This window comes from Cajanus cajan, chromosome 2 (assembly GCF_000230855.2).
Source record: "Cajanus cajan strain Asha chromosome 2, NIPB_CcT2T_4, whole genome shotgun sequence".
NCBI classification, from domain to species: domain Eukaryota; kingdom Viridiplantae; phylum Streptophyta; class Magnoliopsida; order Fabales; family Fabaceae; genus Cajanus; species Cajanus cajan.
The window spans coordinates 67,338,013-67,358,698 of NC_138518.1; the positions used below are offsets into that span (position 1 = coordinate 67,338,013).

Sequence of the window (20,686 nt, forward strand, 5' to 3'; positions counted from 1 at the left end):
AATTTTGTTAATAATAATTTTTTAATTTTTGGTGGGCTGGTGGGCTGGCCCGTATAACCCACCAACCCGTGGTGGGCCGGGCCGGGCCAAATTTTTTTTGAGAAAATCACAAGTGGGCCGGGTTGGGTTGGTCCGTTTTTAAAGTGGGTCAAGGTGGGCCGGCCCACATGGGCCGGGTTGGCCCGTTTTGACAGCTCTAGTTGTGATGCAATGCTAGATAAGTTCAACAAAATTAATTGGACACCCGAGGTCCTATAGAGTCCCTTTTTATTTTGCATGAAATGGAAAACCTACCAAGCAATAATAATATTAATGTCATGACAATTGAAAATAAGATTGCATTTAATTAAAAGTTATTAAGTGGTATAATATAATTAATAAAAATTATATTGGGTATCTTAAAACTCATATTAACACATAATTTTTATTTAGCTGACAATATAAAATTCACAACGACACGTTATGTTTATTATACGTATGATAACTTTATTATTTTATTGACAAATTAGATTTTATACTTAAAAATTACAATATAAATTATCTGTTATAAATTAAAATATATTCATAAAAAATATTTATTTATTACATATTTTAATAATAATAACATAATTTATATATTCAAAATATCAATTTTAGTTACACGTATAAAAAAAAAAAAGATTATAAGTTAAGTCTGATTGCTTGTTATTTATTTATTTATTTTTTTGAAGATTACACGTTAAGTCTGATTGCTCTTCCAAATCGCTGCGTAGACGAACTAGTATATATACAAGCAAAGCTACCGAAGCCTCACCGCCTTTAATAGTTATAGTACTAGCATTAGTATTAGTATTAGGATTAATCTCTCGCTCTAATATTATTATTATTCCTTCTAGTTCGCTGCTAGTGCTACTCATACTTATTCCTTCGCTTCCTTTTGTTTCCCGCGAATGTATAACCACCAATACACTTTTCGCGGCGGCCATCAACCCCCGCCGCCGCCCCACCACTCCGCCAATGTTCCAAACCCTAACAACTTCTTCTTCCAACAGCAGCAGCAGCAGCCGCCGCCGCCGCCGCCGCCGCCGCCGCATCCCAATCCCAGCAACGCCTACTACCAACCCGCGCCCTATTATTCTCTCTCAAACACCGCTCGTCCTTTCCCTCCCCCAAACCCCTCGCCTCCGCCGCAAAACCCTAAACTCGCGATCGACCACGCCGACCGCGCCGCCGCCGCCGCCTGTCGTGCCCTTCTCGCTGCCGGTGACTCCGTCTCCGCGTGGAAGGTCTCCCAGAACACGCTCTTGACGCTCCAGGTCGATTCATGGAACTCCTTGGGCATCAAAATGCAGCAAGTTCCCTCGCTTCATCGCCTCATGATCACCGAAGGCAAGGTATTTGTCATAATATCATATCACTCGTGGAGGATTTTATACTGTTATCTATTCACATCATATTACATTGTCGTCTAATCATCGGTGATTATACATGTAATTATGTATGATAAGTCATCTAGAGTCTTGCTTAGGTACAAGCTTAAAAGAACCTTTGGGAGCTTCTCTTTAGAAATATAGAGCTTTTCATGGGAGAGAATCTCGCAAAAGCACTTCTACACTTGTAATTTGACATGTATGATAAGTTTATTAACTTTTACTATGAGTCTGTTTGGATACAAACTTATAAGCGCTTTTGAGAGCTTTTTTATTGAAAAATACTCTTTATTCTCGGTAGAGAAGTTCGCAGAAGCGATTCTAACTTGGAACCAAACATGCTCTATAACTATTATTTTAGAGGTCCTGCCTCGTGTATAAGTTACTACATTTCCATTCTTTGGAACATTTGGTTAAAATTTAATTAATTAATTCAGTAGTTGAATTGAATATTGAATTCTATAAAGAAGTGGGTTATTATGTGTTGGTTGTTGTGCAGGTGAATGCTTTTGTGCATTGCTTTGTTGGGGTCCGGAGGATCACTTCGTTGTATGATTTGGAAGTGGCAATATGCAAGAATGAGGGTGTTGATAACTTTGAAGCACTAGGGTTAGGACCATTTTTGCGGCATCCCTTGGTTATTCATTATTTCTCACTTCGCTCTGATGTCACCCAAGTGTATAAAATAACCAGTGAGGAGATAATTCAGTTGTTGTGTGAGTTGTGGGATGGTTCTAGAAGTAATGAAATCATCAAGGTTGAACAGTTTTTGGAATTTATTGCCATGAAGCGATTGGTTAAATGCAAGGAATGGCTCGGGATTCGGATTCAGAACTTGGGGTATGTTATGTCTTGTTTCTCTTAAGTTTTGGTTGAAGGTCATGTTCATAGTTGGCATTAGAAAGAGGAAGCAAACATAATAGGTTGAAGATGTTTAGGTGATAATAATTTGATTCTAATCTATTTTTTGTCTTGGTTATTGAAATTATTGTATTTCATTACTTCAAACTTTGGGGTTCATATAACCTAATACTAAATAGCCTCTTCAAGTTGCTTCTGGCTGGTCTTGTTGCTTCTTTTCTTGATTTTTTTACTGTTATAATTTTTTTAAGGAATAGCTGTAACACGACTTTGTTGCAATCTAGTTATTAAACAAGAGATATTATTCTTTGTCTATAAGTAGCATTGTTTTGTGGCCTTCTCATGTATTATCTATTTTTCTCATAACGTCTTTGTCAAGAATCATTTTTATATCTATGTTTTCCCATTTGTGAAGACAAAGATGCACATGGACAGTTCACTGTGGCAATATGCGGTGATACTAGCTCACAACATCTACCTTCCCCACCTTCTTAAAACACTTGTGGAGGAGAGAAATAATTGCTTTTATATTGTCTGGGTTTTTGTTCTCTGTTATCTATTTGGATTTAGATAGGTTTTCTTATCCAAATTACTGATTTTATATTCACAGAATGCATATATCTGCCATTCGGGAAGCTAGAAATTCAGAGCAATTAACATTAGAGAAATGCTTGAAGACATTAAATTCGAAAAATGAGAAGTTCAAGAAGCGTCCTATTTCTTCCTCGCAGAAAAAACAGTTAGATGAACGTTTTAATGCCATTACTCAGCGTGTTGAGTCCTTTTCTCCTGTAAAAAAATCCCTTCGTGGAAAGCATGTAAGATTTATGTCATCAAGCTCAGAAGATGTAGATAGTGATTCTTCTACAGATGAACAGAGTAATAACCCATCATCACAATTCACCAAAAATTCAGAACGAGTGAGTAGCTGTCCCTATCCATCTGCAACTGAAGAGATGGCACGACTTGGGGTGAGGAGTGATGTGGTGGAGGACTCCCCTGCTACTAGGAACCTTAAAAATGGATTTAGTGAGCAACCTAGAAAAAAAAGAAAATCCGAAAATGTACCTTCCTCAAATTCTGCTCCTTGTAAGTCGCCTAAGAGAGGCAAATTCAGGTATGTTGAACTCTCACCCCAGAATGATAGCAAACCTGCTCCTTATAAGTTGCGTAAGAGAAACAAATTAAAGGTTGTTGCAACCCCACTCCGGAATGGTAACAAAGTTGATGCAACCCCTACTGAAATGGATAAAGATCTTTCAATTCCTGAGGATTCTTTGCAGATGTTTATCACAACCTGGAAAGAGGCATGTTCAGAGCACAAGGTTGCTGTGGTAGGTGTTCAAGATCTTTCAAATGAGATGATAGTCATGCACTTTTTATTGCAATACTTCTTCCCAACCTCTCCCTGGTGAAAGGTTCATTTTGTCTGTTTGATATAAAATTGCACTCACTATGGAAAAAAAGATTTGGAGGATTTTATCAACCTAAAATTTTATGCACTGTGACATCTTGATAATGAATAATTTATGTATCCAAGGATGTAAGTTGCTTTTTAAATTTTGGTGAGGATAGTATTTCTTTTCTAAAAAGGGATGAGGCATAAAGATTAAAAATGGCAGTTAAAAGCTGATTTTGCATTGCTTGCATTTTGACTTGTTTTAATTTTGATATAGTTTTCTGCTTTTTATACTGTAGTGTGCAGCAGTTGAAGCAGTTAATTAATTTTCTGTAGCTTTCTGTGTTTTTTTCCCTTTTAAAAAGTCAAATACTCTATTTTCCCCTTAGGTTTTTATGCAAAGACTTAAATACCTCTTAGTGGTATAATTTTTTAATAGAAAAAAAAGTCATGTTATGAAATTCTTTGGTGCATTTAGTTGAAGCAGATCACACTTATCCTTGAAGGTGTCTGTCTTTAATTTTACTAGAGGGTTTAGATGGGTTTATGTTTTTAGATTCTATTTGGTGTTGGCCTATTTCTGTTTCTGAGGAGTTGCATGTCCAACATCTAAACAAATTGGATAGACTATTATTTTTGTGGAGAACTGTACCACTTATCACTTCTTTGGGATTGTGTAGTCTGCTTGGCTTCTTTCCTTTTTGGTGCCAGGTTGTTCATATTTTAGGAGTCTATTTATTTTCTCTTCGAACAGTTCATTGTGCTTTTCTCATACTTTGTTTTTTTCCTTATCTTTTAGCCCCCCTCTTGTAGGTTGGTTTTCCTTTTGTGTTGTACATGATATTTTTGTTAATGAATTTCTTTTAGAAAACAAATATACTTTTCTATGAATTATTATTCATCTACATCTTCAGTTAAGATTTAGGAGTATTTTTGAAGCTCTTTTTGTGTTCTTGTTTTATATATGTGTAACACACAATTAATTAATTTGTAGGTGCTGGAGAGGATGCTTCAATTTTATGAAGTAAATCGCTGCCGATGGAAGAAAATTGGAAAGTTGTTCTTATCATATCCTTTCATTGGGTTACTGAATGCTGCTGTAAGCTTCTTTTATTTATTTATTTATTTTTATCAATTTCATTATTGACTTTGAATATGTAGTTTAATGTTACCTCTTTTATGGCATGTTAGTTAGTTTTATGGTGTAACTGATATTTTAAATTTATCTCTAATCTCCTTTTTCAAATGTACTAAGCATAGTTTTAAAAACCGGACCGGTCATCGAACCGGTTAAGGTACTGGGTCAGTGGGTCAAAGGTTAAACCGGTGGGTCACTAGTTGAACCGCATGACTCAATTTTTATTTATTTTTATTAAAAAAATATTCATATTAAATATATTTTATACTTATAAATTTTAATAAATTGATATCTTATTTTAAATTTCAATTTTTCTATCTTATTTAAATTATTTTTACTTTTATTTTGTAAAAAAATAATAAAAAATTACATGTTAAATTGTATATTAATAAAAATTAAAAATATAAATAATATGTACATATATAACATGCTTGCAATTGATATCACAAAATAATATATGTAATATCTACATAGATATTATATTATTAAATATATAATTTAAAATTAATAATATACTATAAAAGTTATTTAAGTTGTATATATTACAAACAAATACATTAGAACAAGTAATCATTGTTAAGAGATTCAATTTTCATTATTATTTTTGTGGTTTATGGTCCCTTAAAAAAATTAAAAAAAAATAAGAAAAAAAAGTGGTTGAACCGGTTTGACCCACCAGTTTACTAGTTGGACCGAAAAATTGATCGGTTCAATCTGGTTTGAAACGGGTCGACTGCATAACCGATCCAACTTAAGATTCGGACCGGCTGGACCACCGGTTCCCTGTCCAACCGGTCCGACCGGCCGGTTCGATCCGGGTTTTAAATCACTGGTACTAAGTTGATGGTATTAAAAGAGGTCTCATTTTTGTTTGTTAATTCAGCTCCATCTTTATATTCCCGTCATGGTGAGCCAATATAAACTTGTTTCACACCCAGCCCAGTTAATGCTACCTTCACTTACTTTTCTTACAATTCTTTTGTAGCATTATTTTGTTTTCTTTATTTATTTGTAAATTTGATGAGACCATATAGTTCCACACTTTTTTGAAATATAGCAACTATTCAGGAAAAAGGTTCTATCCACTACGCACATGGGCATGGATATTGGCTCTTAATATGCCCCCCTTGTTTTTCCAGAAAAGAACAATATTAGCAAGTTACAAATTTTGGAGTGTTTTCCAAATCCTATTTACAACTTGTCAACATATTGCAAAGATGTATGTTATTTGTTCACTCTTCAATGCTTTAGGTTTCATCTATCAAATCTGGAATGAGGAACAACATCTATGATGCCTTCCAAGCTGTCATTGATAATGAATTAAGTAACTCACCGGCCAAGTGTTCCGAATATGAAACTATAGATGTTGGACCAAGCCAGGAAAATTTACCAGTCATAACAACGTGTAACATAGAAGATATGAAGTGTGAGTCTATTTTCCTTTAAATAAAGCTTGGCTGACTTGTTTTCTGCTTATCTTCTAATATAGGCAATCTTTTTTCTTTTATTCTTAAGTTTCCATTTTAAAAGATTTTAAGGTTAACTACATAGTGAAGCTGTTGCACAATTATTGCAATAAATTGCAATTGTAACCAAATACAGCTTAAACTGCTGAGTTACATACCTAATTTTATACTAGCATTATATGTTCATGATTTAAAATCTATTAGATGAGGCTTATTTTTTTTATTTTTCTTATTATATATATATGTGTGTGTGTGTGTCCGCTATCTTTTATACTATTGCTGACACTGTAGACTTTGTTATTGGATATCTCAGGTATTTCTTCTGATGATGTCATCAGTAAAATTGGAACCTATTTCGACCTTGACAATGATATTCATAGAAATAGTAACAAATCACTAGTGCAATGCAGAATTATGTTGTTGAGGAAGTTTTGCGGCTGTGGAAATTGGGTGGCTGAACAGTTTGGTGTGAATAACTTCGATTCTCTTGGTTATGGGGATTTCTTATCATTCCTTGAGAAGCATGTTAACCAGTTGCCTCATGAGCTACTGAAGTTGTTAGTTGGTGACACATGTAAAAATTCCTCTATCGAAGCATGCATGTCCTCAAACCAGTTGACTGCTCTAGTATCTCAGGCTCTTAGTAGTTTGTGGGAGAGTGAAACAGTAACCAAGCAAATGATATCCATGCTACTTATGAGGCAGTTCCCTTCAATTACTTTGGAAGTTGTGGAAAATGGCTCTCTTGTGGATCTGCTGGATACCGCTCAGGGGCATAAATCTAGCGTGACTTCAAAATGTGTTGTATTTTCTGCAACTATTATAGAAAAGAACTATAATGGAGAATTATTAAGTGATAGAGATAATAATTGCTCAGAAATCACAATTAATAGGTCTGAGATGAGCCATCAAAAGAGCACTGAAACTGTTATAGCAAAAAATGCAATTGAAGTATTGCTTAAGGCACCAATGTTGTCTGACTTGAGCAAGTGGTCTCATTGGGATATTAGGTTTGCACCCTTCCTAGGCCCACTTGTGTCATGGCTGTTGAGTGATGTAAACACCAAGGAATTGTTGTGTATAGTTACAAGGGATGGTAAGGTGATACGGATAGATCATTCTGCTACCTTGGATTCTTTTCTGGAGGCTGCAGTTCAAGGATCTTCTTTCCTAACTGCAGTGCATTTGCTGTCTCTGATCTCACTTGTTGGGGGAGAAAAATATGTTCCGTTGTCACTTCTAAAGTGTCATGCCTGTCATGCATTTGAAGTTATGTTCAGAAACTCTCTAGAAGAGGTTAAAGCTAAAGATGATGGGAATGCTCTCCACCAGTCTGTGGAAGCATTAAGTAAAACAAATATTTTAACTGAAAGTTTGACTTCTACAATGAGAAGTGAGTTTAGCAAACACATAAATAAAGTGAGTAAGGTAGTGTCCATTCTGTCAAGGTTTGTGCTTGATTGTCTAGGTAACCTACCGGCTGAATTTCATAGTTTTGCTTCTGATGTGTTGCTTTCTGGGATGCAATCTGTTTTCAAGGATGCTGCTTCAGCTATTTTATGTGAATGCAGCAATATGGAGCAACGTCTCATGCTTCATGAAGTAGGGCTATCTCTGGGTATTTCCGAGTGGATTAATGATTACCATGCACTTATTTCAAACAACACTTCTGACATTTGTTCTGCTGGTGTTTCATGCATAAAAGAGTCCAAAACTGATATACACACAAGTCTGAAGCATGACCAAAGGACCTTGGATAACTCTCCTATACCTGAAGCAAATATGGTTACATCTCTTGGAGCAAGTCAGCTTGTTGAGGGGTGTACAAAAACCACTCAAGCAGTTGATACAGAAAAATCTAATGATGAATTGAACACTGGCTTCCTGGGAAATTCATTTGAACATGGTGAAGATATGGATGCTGCTCTGGTTATTGAATCCATTAGGCGAGATGAATTTGGCCTAGATTCAAGTCTTTCTTATATTGATAGTTGCATGTTGAAGAAACAACATGCTCGGTTAGGGAGAGCACTGCATTGCCTTTCACAAGAGCTATATTCTCAAGATTCACATTTTATTCTTGAATTGGTGAGGATAATCCTTTATCTTTTTATCTTGTCATTAGGAATAAAGGAGTAATGGAGGATGTTTTGTGGTTTCCAGTAATTCCTTTTTCTTATTGTTCATAAATAGTGTACTGAAAAAATCTAAGGTGATGCTAAGCTTCAAAATTATTTCCTGATTGACAGATGAGTTTCATTTTTAACATTTTCTAAGAAATTGAATTGAGAAGGGGTAAATCTAATATAGATGTAAAACAGTGATTTTGAAAATGTTTCTAATATCTGATTGAATTTTAATTTTGGAGTATTTACAACATATTATCCAAACCATTGCTAAATTGTGTATTCTGTGTGAGAGTGAACAACTGAATGTGATTTTGTTAGAGGAATTCAGTTTAAATCTTCAGTGTCATTTTCACTGTTTATGTGCAGATGATAATAATAAATCAATGAATCATTTACATTTAACATCAATTTTTAACAGTGCAAAATTTGTCTATCTTGTTACTTAGTAAAGCTGTTGGTATCCCTGAGAGTCAATTCTGCATGTGTCTGATAATTGCTCCTTTTGGTTCAGGTTCAAAATGCAGATGACAATAACTATCCACAGAATGTGGAACCAACTCTTACATTTATTCTTCAAGATTCTGGTATTGTTGTATTGAATAATGAGCGAGGGTTTTCTGCTCAAAATATGAGAGCACTTTGTGATGTTGGAAATTCAACAAAGAAAGGGTCTGTTGCTGGATACATAGGAAAGAAAGGCATTGGTTTCAAGTCTGTGTTCCGGGTATGTTGAAAAGACATTTTTCTTTAGGTTCTCTTTAAAACAGCATTGTTTTATCCAGAGACTAAACTTTGATTTTGGTCCCCCAATATTATTTTTCCTGAATTTAGTCACTCAATTTTTTATTGTTACAGTGTAGTCCAATTTTTTTAATTGCTACTGTCGAGTCCCTCCACCAGTTTTCCTCTACCTAAAACTCATTATTTTTGTTCTAAAAGTTTCCTTGAATGAATCCCCATTAAATCATTTAAAACCATCTTCTGCTCAAGACTTTCTTCTTTGAAACCTTAACCTCAAACCAAGGTCTTTCAAATTTAATCAAAATTTCAGCTTTTAAACCTTTTATATCATTTTGTATCTCAAATCCATCCTAAAAAAGGACTTGATTGTAGCAATTAAAAAAATGAGGGACTAAATTCAAGTAAAAAAATTAATGAGGGACTAAAAATGCATTTAAGCCTTTTCCAAATATGATTGCTGAAAAACCAAAGGTATCTGGATATTGCAGAAGTTTAGTTGCCTCATCAGATCTAATACTGTTCTGAGTTATATCTTATAGGTTCTAGATTATCTGCTTTTTATTTTTGTAATTTTTCATTTGGTTTTTGCTTCTGTGTTTATCTTCATGCTCTTTCCTTTGCTGTATTATGCTTCTGTTAATATATTCTATCTGCAAGCAGTATATGATTCACTGCTTTTCCTTCAGTGCATTGCTTGCTAAAACGTAAATCATATATCATTATAAGGCATTCTTTGTTTTTCCCTCCTAGCATTGTTTGCTAAAATGTAATGAGTAATGTTACATGTACAACAAAAATTGTACAACAACTTGTACAATATAAATTTTGTGTTTTCCCTCTCTATCACTTCATTTATTATGGGGAGAGATATTATTAATGATGGAGAGAGATAGGCACAAATGTGATGTTGTACAAGTTGTAGAATTTTTGTTGTACATATAACATTACTCAAATGTAAATTGTATATGATTAGTGTAAGAAACATGCTTCAGACTGAGATGATGTGAACAATAGTTTGGAAATTGCTGATCAGGTTCTGCATTATAAATTGATGCAAATACAGTATGATATATGGCCATCCTTTGTTATTCTAGTTTTCTAAGTAAAACAGTTGATGTGGAAATAATGTCCTGCTTTGACTGTTTAATCCAGGTTCCATCTTTTGTAGTTTACTATTGAAAGCATCAAGTTAAAAAAGTTTTAGTATGCACACACAAACACACATGTACAGTACATCTATCATCAGCCTGTTTCAGCAAAATGGTACTTATGAATAAATATGAATTTGTTCATTATCAAATTAAAAGCTGACTTTTCTGTCATGTTCTCTTATTGAAATTTCCGCATAATAGGTAATATATTAAGAGTTATGTATGCAGTACATACCCAGTTAGAATTATGACAACAAATATGTTACTTCAATAAAATCCTTTTCTCACTAGGTGAGATCAGCTATAGTGGATCGCATGACGCCATTCGGCTTGGTTAAGACTTGTTAGAATTATGATATGAATTTATAATTTTATTTTCTATAGTACTTAAAATAGACAAAGTAATATAAATTAATTTAAATTTATTCCTTTGTTGCACTGGATCTCTGGTAACACACTAGTTCTATTAATTTTAGCATCTTATCATGGCAGGATTACTGTTTCCTACACCTATATTGATGACTTTATGCATTTTTCTTAACTAATTAAAATTTAATACAATTTTTGTATCTAGAAGTATCTTTTGTTTCTTCTTCTTTTGGCTTCTTTCCTTCCTGTATGCTTTTATCATATTTCTACTGCACCTTCTGTAATATCTGATAGGTTTATTTAGCTGACTTTTGGTCTTATTTTGGATTAATAGAAATGCTTTTGGGATTACATATTTTTTCCTTCACTGTATATATTTTCAGATAACAAGTTTCATTAACCCTGATTGTTTCCACTGCAGGTTACTGATGCTCCAGAAATTCATTCCAATGGTTTTCATGTTAAATTTGACATTAGTGAAGGCCAGATTGGTTTTGTTTTGCCCACAGTAGTACCTCCTTGTGACATTGGGCTGCTTAGGAGGATGGTATCTACTGATACTGATTCACATGATGATAATCCCTGGAACACATGCATTCTGCTTCCATTCAGATCGCATCTATCAGAAGGAATGGCCATGAACAGTGTCTTGACTTTGTTTTCTGATCTTCATCCTTCATTGTTACTATTTCTTCACCGCCTCAAGTGTATCAAATTGAGAAACTTTCTTAATGACACATTTATTGTTATGAAAAAGGAAATTTTAGGAGATGGTATCATTAAGGTTTCTCATGGGAAAGAGAAAATGGCGTGGTTTGTAGTGTCTCAAAAGCTGCAAACAAATTCCATTCGCTTTGATGTGCAGACAACTGAAATCTCTATGGCATTTACTCTGCAGGAATCAGAGGATGGTTACATTCCATGTTTAGATCAGCAGCCAGTTTTTGCATTTCTTCCTTTAAGAACATATGGCCTGAAGTTTATTCTTCAAGGTGATTTTGTTCTTCCTTCATCTAGAGAGGAAGTTGATGGAGATAGTCCATGGAACCAGTGGTTATTGTCAGAGTATCCTAATTTGTTTGTCCGAGCACAGAGAGAGTTTTGTGAACTTCCCTGTTTTAGAAGTGAGCCTGGAAAGGGATTGTCTGCTTTCATGAGTTTTGTTCCTTTAGTTGGGGAAGTGCATGGTTTTTTCTCCAGTCTTCCTCGCTTGATTATTTCTAAACTACGTATGATGAATTGCTTACTTGTGGAGGGTGACAATAATGAATGGGCCCCTCCGTGCAAGGTATTGAGAGGTTGGACAGAGGAGGTGTGTAATCTTATTCCTGATAGCATGCTTCTTGAACACCTTGGGCTTAGATACCTGGATAAAAATATAGTTTTGCCTGATGCATTAGCAGGGGCACTGGGCATTGAGGAGTTTGGGCCTAACATTCTTGTTAGAGTACTTTCATCTTTATGTCACACAAAGAGTGGTTTGATATCGATGGATATGAATTGGTTAGCTTCTTGTCTAAATACTCTTTATGTAACAATGTTCAATTCATCTGGGGCTATGTCAATCAATTATGAGATGAAAGAAGATATTCGAAAAATTCTTCAAAAAACGCCATTTATACCACTTTCAGATGGTACATACAGCTCAGTGGATGAAGGCACTATATGGTTGCAGTCCAATAATTTAAACATGGGGTTTGATGGTGACCATAAAATTGAAGCTTTCCCTAATATATGTGCTAAACTAAGGACTGTAAGTCCTTCCCTTTTTTCTCCATCTTCTGGTACTTCGAGCTTGAATGTGACTTTTTTGGACAATGTTACCCAGCTACTTCAGAGTATTGGTGTTCAACAATTGTCTGTACATGATGTTGTGAAGCTGCATATTTTACCTACATTATCTGATGAAACAATGGCTAACAGGAACAAAATATTGATGATAGAATATGTGTGTTTTGTAATGCTGCACCTGAATTCTACCTGTTCTGATTGTTTTATTGAAAGGGATCATATAATATCAGAGTTTAGATGTAAATCTTTGTTATTGACAAATTGTGGTTTCAAGTGTCCCGCTGAGATACCAATTCATTTCTCTGCTGGATTTGGGAATCCTGTCACTCCAAAAATGTTAGCTGATGGTGTGAATATGAGGTGGCATGAGGTTGACTTAAGCTATGTAAGCCATCCAGTAAATGAATCAGTTTCATCTGCACTGATGAAGTGGAGGGAATTTTTTGAGAAAATTGGCGTCACAGATTTTGCTCAAATAGTTCAGGTGGATAAGAGTGTTGCTGATATATGTGATGCCACATTTAAGCAGATGATGTGGGATAGGGGTCTAATTTCTGCTGAATCAATAGTCAAAGATTGGGAATCCCCAGAAATTGTGCAATTAGTTTCCTTGTTGTCTAAAAGTGGCAATCTAGAAAATTGTAAATATCTCTTGGAGGTTCTTGATACATTATGGGATGCTTGTTATAGTAATAAAACTACAGGTTCTTTCTATTTTAAATCTGGTGGAGACGGACATCCCTTCAAGTCTAACTTTATATGCAGCTTGTGTGATATCCAGTGGGTGGTTTCAACCATGGATGATGAGCTACACTATCCTAAAGATTTGTTTTATGATTGTGAAACAGTCCGGATGATCCTAGGAGATTTTGCACCATATGCTGTTCCAAAGGTTAGTTTTTTGGTACATTTATGTTATTCAGTGTGAGGATGTGAAAGCTGTCAGTCTACTATTTATGTTAGGTTAGTTAGGCTCTGTGACAGCTGTCACATTTAGTTGATTCATCTTGTGCATATGTATTCTATTGCAACAGAGCATAACCAAATGTATCGAGTAATATTCACATCATTAAAGCTTTGTTTTATTTCATGTATGTATTTTTTATTCAGTATGAATGGCGGTAGTGATTTTTTTAAGTTAATGATGTAATTGAAAATTGGGAAATGGGGTTTGTAATTGGGATTTTATAGATTAATTACTGTTATAGTTTATTTAATGGGGTCTTTTGTTATGTTATCTTTATGTTGTATTTGAATTAGTGTTTATTGATGTTTAAGACATTTGAATATTAAAGAAATTTTATTGTTTATTGATGTTTCAATGTGGTTCTAGTACCTCTGCTACATCAATGTGTCTGCGTATTTGGATTTTGAATAATGTGAGTGTTGGCTAAAAAAGAACAGTGACTATGGAACTTGATACTATTACGTCTTTTGCATTCAACAGGTGAAAAGTGAAAGATTGGTAAAAGATGTTGGGTTTAAGACTAGTGTTACTCTTGGTGACATTTTGGACGTTCTTAAAGCCTGGAGAAAATCAAAGTCACCACTCAAGGCGAGGTATGCACGTTCCTTTTCAGCCTTACATCCAAAATTTAACTTCAATTGTTTGAGTTATTGCCACACATTTCATCTAGGATGCCCATATATGAAATGGAAGATTGATAGCCATGAGAGATAAATTTTAAATTAATTGGACTCAACACTGTTTGCATACAACATGTGAAATTAGTATAAAATTAACATTACAAACACCAGATAATTAGAAAGGAATAAAATAGAATAATTTATCATGCATTTTCTGACTGCATTGGACAGATTTAAATAGCCCGCAACTGGGATGTCATGACCAGTTCTCTCAAAATGACCCAACAGTTAAAGCAGATCACGGAACCAAATACTCCATTAATGTGTGCATATGTGCAATCTAAATAAAACTAAAGTTATAACTCAACAAAAAATTGCAAAGATGTATCTGCTATTACAAGATGCATATATTAAGTTTCATTGAACATAATCCCATATAATTCATTTTTATTTACTTAATTTATATAAAAAAGGGGTTATTCTCTAATGTTTCTATTTTGTTACAAAATAAATTAATGCCACTTGACCAAAAAATATTATTTATATAAAATAAACATCAGCCTTATTTGCTACAAATAAATCACTGTCATGCCTTAGATGAAGATCTTGTCTGATAGTTTATCCAAAGGTTTTCTTCGATCTCTTGTTACCTTTAATTAATCATATTATCTTCCATTTGAATAACTTGTCACCAGAACTCATGTTTGGCTTTCCTTCCATGACCAAATCACTTTAGGTTAGTCTTTGTTATCTTTTTCCGTCAACAATTTGACTTCCAATTTTATTGTGTTCTTGCAACATTCAGTCTGTTCTTGGATTCTTAGACAAACCAAGTCTAATAAAGAGTTGGATTAAATTTCATTTTGTGAGCGAAAGTAAAAGCTCGGAAATTATAGTTCTGTTGGTAACATCAATCAGTCCAATTGAAACTCCTAAGGGGTTCTAGTCCTCATACGTATACTTTTTAAGACAGCAGAAATTATAATATAGGACTATGTTCCCAAGTACATTGATAACTCACAATTTTGTTTCCTTTTTATTGGACAAATTATACATTAATAAACAATATAAGATAAAGCCTGAAACAGTGGGGAGCCAGGAAAATAAATTGAAGTAATGTTTGGACTTGTGATGATTTTATTTTTAATTTAGTAGGAGTTTTTGTGCCAATGGATGTTAGGTAGGAAGAATAAAAAAAGAGAGTTGCTAAACACAGAAATTAGTAGCTGCCTATGCATTGACTATCTGTGATTCCTTCGCTTTCTTATCATTTTTAAATTACACTAGTTCTCTTACAAATAGTATGTTTTGATTTTGCCAGCATGACACAAATGACCAAATTGTATGCATTCATTTGGAAAGAAATGGCATCTTCAAAGAAGAAAACTATGGAAGATTTGGTGTCTGGACCTTTTATATTTATCCCATACTCGTCTGTCTATGATCATGATGATGCTGTATGTGGGACGTTTGTGTATCCCAATGAAGTCTATTGGCATGATTCAACTGGTTCTGTTCAGCAAATGGAGTTCCATCCTCAATGCAGCAGCTCATCTTATTCCCCTATAAACAAGTCATTATGCAATATTTACCCTAGTCTTCGTGGTTTCTTTGTTGATGAATGTCAAGTACAAGAGGCACCTCCTCTATGCAGCTATATTCAAATTTTGCTGCAGTTATCATCCGTCACTTTACCTTCACAAGCAGCAGATAAAGTAAGTTCTGAGATATAAATAACAAGTGATTTATATTACCTGAAATCTTCTTACCCTGTGCTCTCTTTCCAGATTTTCCAAGTTTTCCTCAAGTGGGCAGATGGACTAAAATCTGGTTTGCTGAGTGCTGAGGATATCACGTATCTGAAAGAATGTCTTTCGAAATTGGAATTTCCAGTGCTTCCCACTGTACAAGATAAGTGGGTTTCATTGCATCCTTCCTTTGGTCTTGTCTGCTGGTGCGATGATCAGAAGTTGAAAAAGGAATTTAAACATTCATATAACCTTGACTTTCTCTGTTTTGGTGAGTTGACTGAGGATGATAAGGAAAAGGTACAAGAAAAAATTTCCATCCTCATGAAATCCTTGGGTATTCCTGCTATCTCAGAGGTATGATCACTCATTCTCCTGTGCTCCTTTTTCATATTATTCTTGTAGTCTAGACACTTCTCAAATTTTGGTGTTAAATACATCTACTGATATCCTTGCGTATTTTGTGCTTTAATTTATGATTTTTTTTTCCTTAAATAGTGGGAATTATATTGGAGTGGCTTGGGTATGTATTAAGTTTCAAATATATTGACAGTTGTTAATCACAGCTATATTAATGGGTATCCTTCTTAATTACCTTTCATGTTGAGTTTTCTCTTTATGCCTTTTGAAGCTACCATCAACAATCAAAGGATATTCAACAGAAAATAAAGAAATTTATTGAGACTTTGAAATGAATTTTCCTTGGTCAGAAAATGAGAATAGGAGTACGGGCCATTGAATGAGCCAAATAAAATTGAACTGGATAGGATAGATTAGCCTATTTGGTATTATATATTGTTTGATGAACTCACTAGCTAGTATAAAATTTATCCAAATGGGGCTTTTATCAATAGTGTTTTCTCAAGTTTTATATTTATCTGGCTTGGAGGGTGTATGAAAAGAGAAACTAAAGATTATTTTGTTCCCAAAATTCCCTTCCATTGGTGTTGCCAACCTTTAGCTAAATTGCCACAGCCTTGGGTTTTAATTGAGAAGCAAGGGTATTTCTAAAAGGAAAAAAAAATTGTATTGTAGTTTTACATTTGTACAAAAGACTGGGGATTTGGTCCTGCACTTTAGCTAAATTGCCACAGGCATGTCTTTTGAGCACAACTTCAACCATTGATTTCCCAATTACTCTGCATATATCCTCTAGAGTAAGCCCAAACCAATAGGTGATGTTAAAAACATTATTTCGAGTTTATAGGTAGAATTGTTTTCATAAGATAGAATAAAAATTTCAAAGTTGTCCTATTGGACTCAGTTATTATTCAGTTGTCTTCTGTAATGTAAATACAATTTATTTAAAACTGATATTCATATAATTTTGAATGTTACACAATGCATTATGACTTTGTGCAGGTGGTAACTCGGGAACCAATATATTATGGTCTTGCTGATGGTACTTCGAAAAAGTCATTGATAAACTGGACTCTGCCATATGCTCAGCGCTACATTCATAAATTTCATATTGATAAATATGATCAACTCAAGCAGTCTGGTTTTGATATTTTCAATCATCTGAAAGTTATTGTTGTTGAGAAGCTGTTCTACAGGAATGTGATAAAGACTTGTGGCAGTGTTTCAAAAAAACGAGTTGAATGTAGTTGTCTTCTGCAGGTATGTTGGAATTCATACTTGTTATCTACAAGTTGCATTCCTTATTTGGATGTTTGATCTTGATAGAAACCGAAAACCAAACCTGATGGAAGTGTTCACTTGGATTCAAATAGAGTATTAAAGCAGACAACTTTTAGTTTGAATGACTTTTTTTTATTCACCTTGACCAGAGGTTTGAATTACAAGCTTGGATCAAATTTTCGGGTTAAATGAAAAGGCAATGGAAAACAGATTTTCATCAAACTTTTAATTATCTTTAATACTCAAAATGTGAACAAGTTCCATCCTTTTCTGGGGTGATACTTACTGTATACAATTTGATTCTCAATTTGTCATCAGTAATTCAAAATTTTTAGTATATCAGTACCGCAACATTGAAGTATGGTAGAGAGCATTGATGATTCTTTCTTTGCACAGATCACGCAATTGCTGTATCTTAAGCACAAGCATAAATTATAGTTTAGTTTCCTGTTTCAAGTCACGATTTTCATTGCAATAACATTTCTCTTCTGAGACTGTATTTATGTATGTTTTTACAGGGAGACATTTTGTACACCATTAAAGAATCAGATTATCATTCCTTGTTTATGGAGCTTTCTAATCTGTTACTAGATGGGACTTCGGAAGTACATTTTGCAAATTTCCTTCATATGATAACAACCATGACAGAATCTGGTTCCTCGGAGGAGCAAATAGAATTTTTCATTTTGAATAGCCAAAAAGTGCCAAAACTTCCAGATGAAGAACCTGTTTGGACATTATCTTCCGTATCTCCACTTGTAGAGGCTGACAACTTAAACCCTTCAGATGATGTCCCATCTGTAAATGATCAGATCTTTCCAAAAAGGAAGACTGGAGTATGCTCCAACTGGCCACCTGCTGATTGGAAAACTGCACCCGATTTCAATTATGCCCGTGCCAATGGTTTCAAGACCAGACCTGCCCGGATTAGCAGCTTTTCTGAAGTGAATAAGGATGATGATTCTGCTAGCATAATATCTCCACCAGTTTGTATTGAACAAGGATCAGTTACTGTTGACTGGAACATTAAAGAAGATCCACCAGCTGGTTCGGTGGCACTATTGTTGCATGAAAATGAAAGCTTGGAAGATCAATCTTGCCATGCTTTTGAGCCAACTGATTTTGGTATCCATGCTGACTGTGATCCTGTTAGTTTGGATGAATCTCATTTGAGCTCACCAGCTTTTGGCAAGAGAGATCGGCTACAGACTGGTACATTTGATGCAGCACAAGCAAGGGTGACTGGCAGATTAGGTGAATTTCTTGCATGCAAGTACTTTGTTGATAAATTTGGCAAGACTGCAGTAAGGTGGGTTAATGAAGTTAATGAAACTGGACTTCCATATGATTTAGTTATTGGGGAGGATAACAATAAAGAGTTCATAGAAGTTAAAGCGACCAGATCTCCAAGAAAAGACTGGTTCAACATATCAGTGAGAGAGTGGCAGCTTGCAAAAGACAGAGGCGAATCTTTTAGCATTGCTTTTGTGGCAATAATGGCAAATAATGTTGCGAGGATCACAATATTCAAAGATCCAGTGAAGTTATGCCAGCTAGGTGAGCTGCAATTGGCTGTTATGATGCCAAGACAACAACAGAAGCAATTCGCTGTTGTCTCATAGCTTCCCTTCTTGTTTTATATTTGGGCGTGAAGCCCATATATTTATGACTTTCAAAAAGCTACCTTTTGCATCCAGAGAAAAAATCCAATTCAATATCACACAATGTTAGATATGATGATCACGTAAGCTGTTGTACCCAAGATTTTCAAGCTAATTGGATACTTTATTCATTGTTGCATAGAACTAGAAGCAACTCCCAAGTAATTAGTGGGAATTCATCTGCTGCTTCTTATTCCTCAAGATTCAGTTATTTGTTGTATGTATATATATCTCCAGTAAAGGCTCCAGCATTTGCGCGTAACATTTTTTTGTTTATTAGCAAAGTCCATGGCTCAGAGCATGTAAATAAAAACTTGGTTAAATTTGGTTTGTAACATGATAGAAGCCCATTTGATTATCGATCATTTGTAGAGATGTAAAATTGCATGCTTCCCAATGTTTTTCTGCTTTGGTATTGTAGCACCTCAAACGCCTATGCCATCTAACTATTTGTGGTTAACATCATGTTTTTTTAAATAACTTAATGCCATTATGGTGATGGGTTCCATCATTTCTATTATTATGCGGTTCCAACCATTTCTACCATAATTGTCACGGAACGTGCTTTGATTGTTTATTCATTTTGGTTTCTTTACTCCTCTAAATAGTTTAGATCTAAATATAGTTATGGCAACTCTATTTCTCCTTACCTTTTGTCTCTTTTCTTGTAAAGTTATCAAATCGTACTTTTTTCTTTTTTATTTCGTAAACTCATTAATGATAAAAATCCATACTTCCCTTTATCTTTTTATCTGCTGAGCTAAATATTTAACCATTTGTGACACCTGACATGCATAGTGATATCTTATATTAGATTGTTTAGAAGTAAAAATAAGAATATGGTACGCTATCAAGTGTGGTAACCATCAAAAAGTAAATATTGTAGGCGAAATTTGTTCATTCTCAAGTAGGTAGCTACCCAATTAGTAATATGTCACGGATCATGATGTATAGTTGAATTTCGACTTTGGAGAATATCAGCTTGAAAAGCCTTTTTTCTTTATTTATAATAATGAAATGATAAAAATCAAATAAATATTTATAAATAAGTTAATAAATAAATTAAAAAATGTATTCTGTTGAATTTGGGAAGGTTACATTGTTTGAGAGATTTCTGAAGGGAGAATGCTAACATGGTCCTAAAGAGTAAAGTGATTTTTTTTATGAGAAAGTGTAACATTTAAATTGTTATCCATGCATCAATGACATTGTTTTCAATTCTTTATATCTATTAATATTTTAACTTGTATCTGTTGGATTTTTTAAAAAAGTGAGTGTTTGTTGTAAAAGTCGTTTGTCATTCTCAATGGTTTTTCTTTTATCCAACTAGGATTATTATAGAAACATTTTACATGAATAAGGTTGTTTTCAAATTATTTTTCATTTTGGGAGAGTGAACTAAAATTATTATGGAAGCATTTTTTTTTCTTTTGGTAAAAAATGGTTTATAAGGAAACACATTTGGTTGATGTCGGAGTGCCTGCAAGATTACCCTCAACGCATCCAACTCTAGCGTCACTTGATTATTTTAAAAATTTATTCAAGTGATGCTTTACACATTCAGGAATGATTTTTTATTAATTTTTTAAACTAGT

General features: G+C 34.3%; 1 protein-coding gene across 1 annotated transcript; it reads left to right on the forward strand.

Annotated features, from left to right (window-relative positions):
• The first annotated feature begins 786 nt into the window (after positions 1-786).
• Positions 787-19,473, forward strand: NOV (Histidine kinase-, DNA gyrase B-, and HSP90-like ATPase family protein). The gene is made up of 13 exons (XM_020359960.3): positions 787-1,373; positions 1,909-2,249; positions 2,881-3,604; positions 4,664-4,768; positions 6,059-6,233; positions 6,587-8,361; positions 8,914-9,126; positions 11,085-13,346; positions 13,902-14,014; positions 15,363-15,756; positions 15,829-16,146; positions 17,152-17,409; positions 17,949-19,473. The coding sequence occupies exons 1-13, from the start codon at positions 930-932 to the stop codon at positions 19,050-19,052; spliced, it is 8,226 nt and encodes a 2,741-aa protein (XP_020215549.2). The 5' UTR covers positions 787-929; the 3' UTR covers positions 19,053-19,473.
• The last annotated feature ends 1,213 nt before the right edge of the window (positions 19,474-20,686 follow it).

Excerpts from the sequence above, each read along its gene's own strand:
- NOV (XM_020359960.3), top strand. The coding sequence starts at position 930 with ATGTATAACCACCAATACACTTTTCGCGGCGGCCATCAACCCCCGCCG. Across the intron at positions 13,347-13,901 it reads CACCATATGCTGTTCCAAAG|GTGAAAAGTGAAAGATTGGT; the intron begins GTTAGTTTTTTG and ends TGCATTCAACAG. Across the intron at positions 14,015-15,362 it reads AAGTCACCACTCAAGGCGAG|CATGACACAAATGACCAAAT; the intron begins GTATGCACGTTC and ends TGATTTTGCCAG.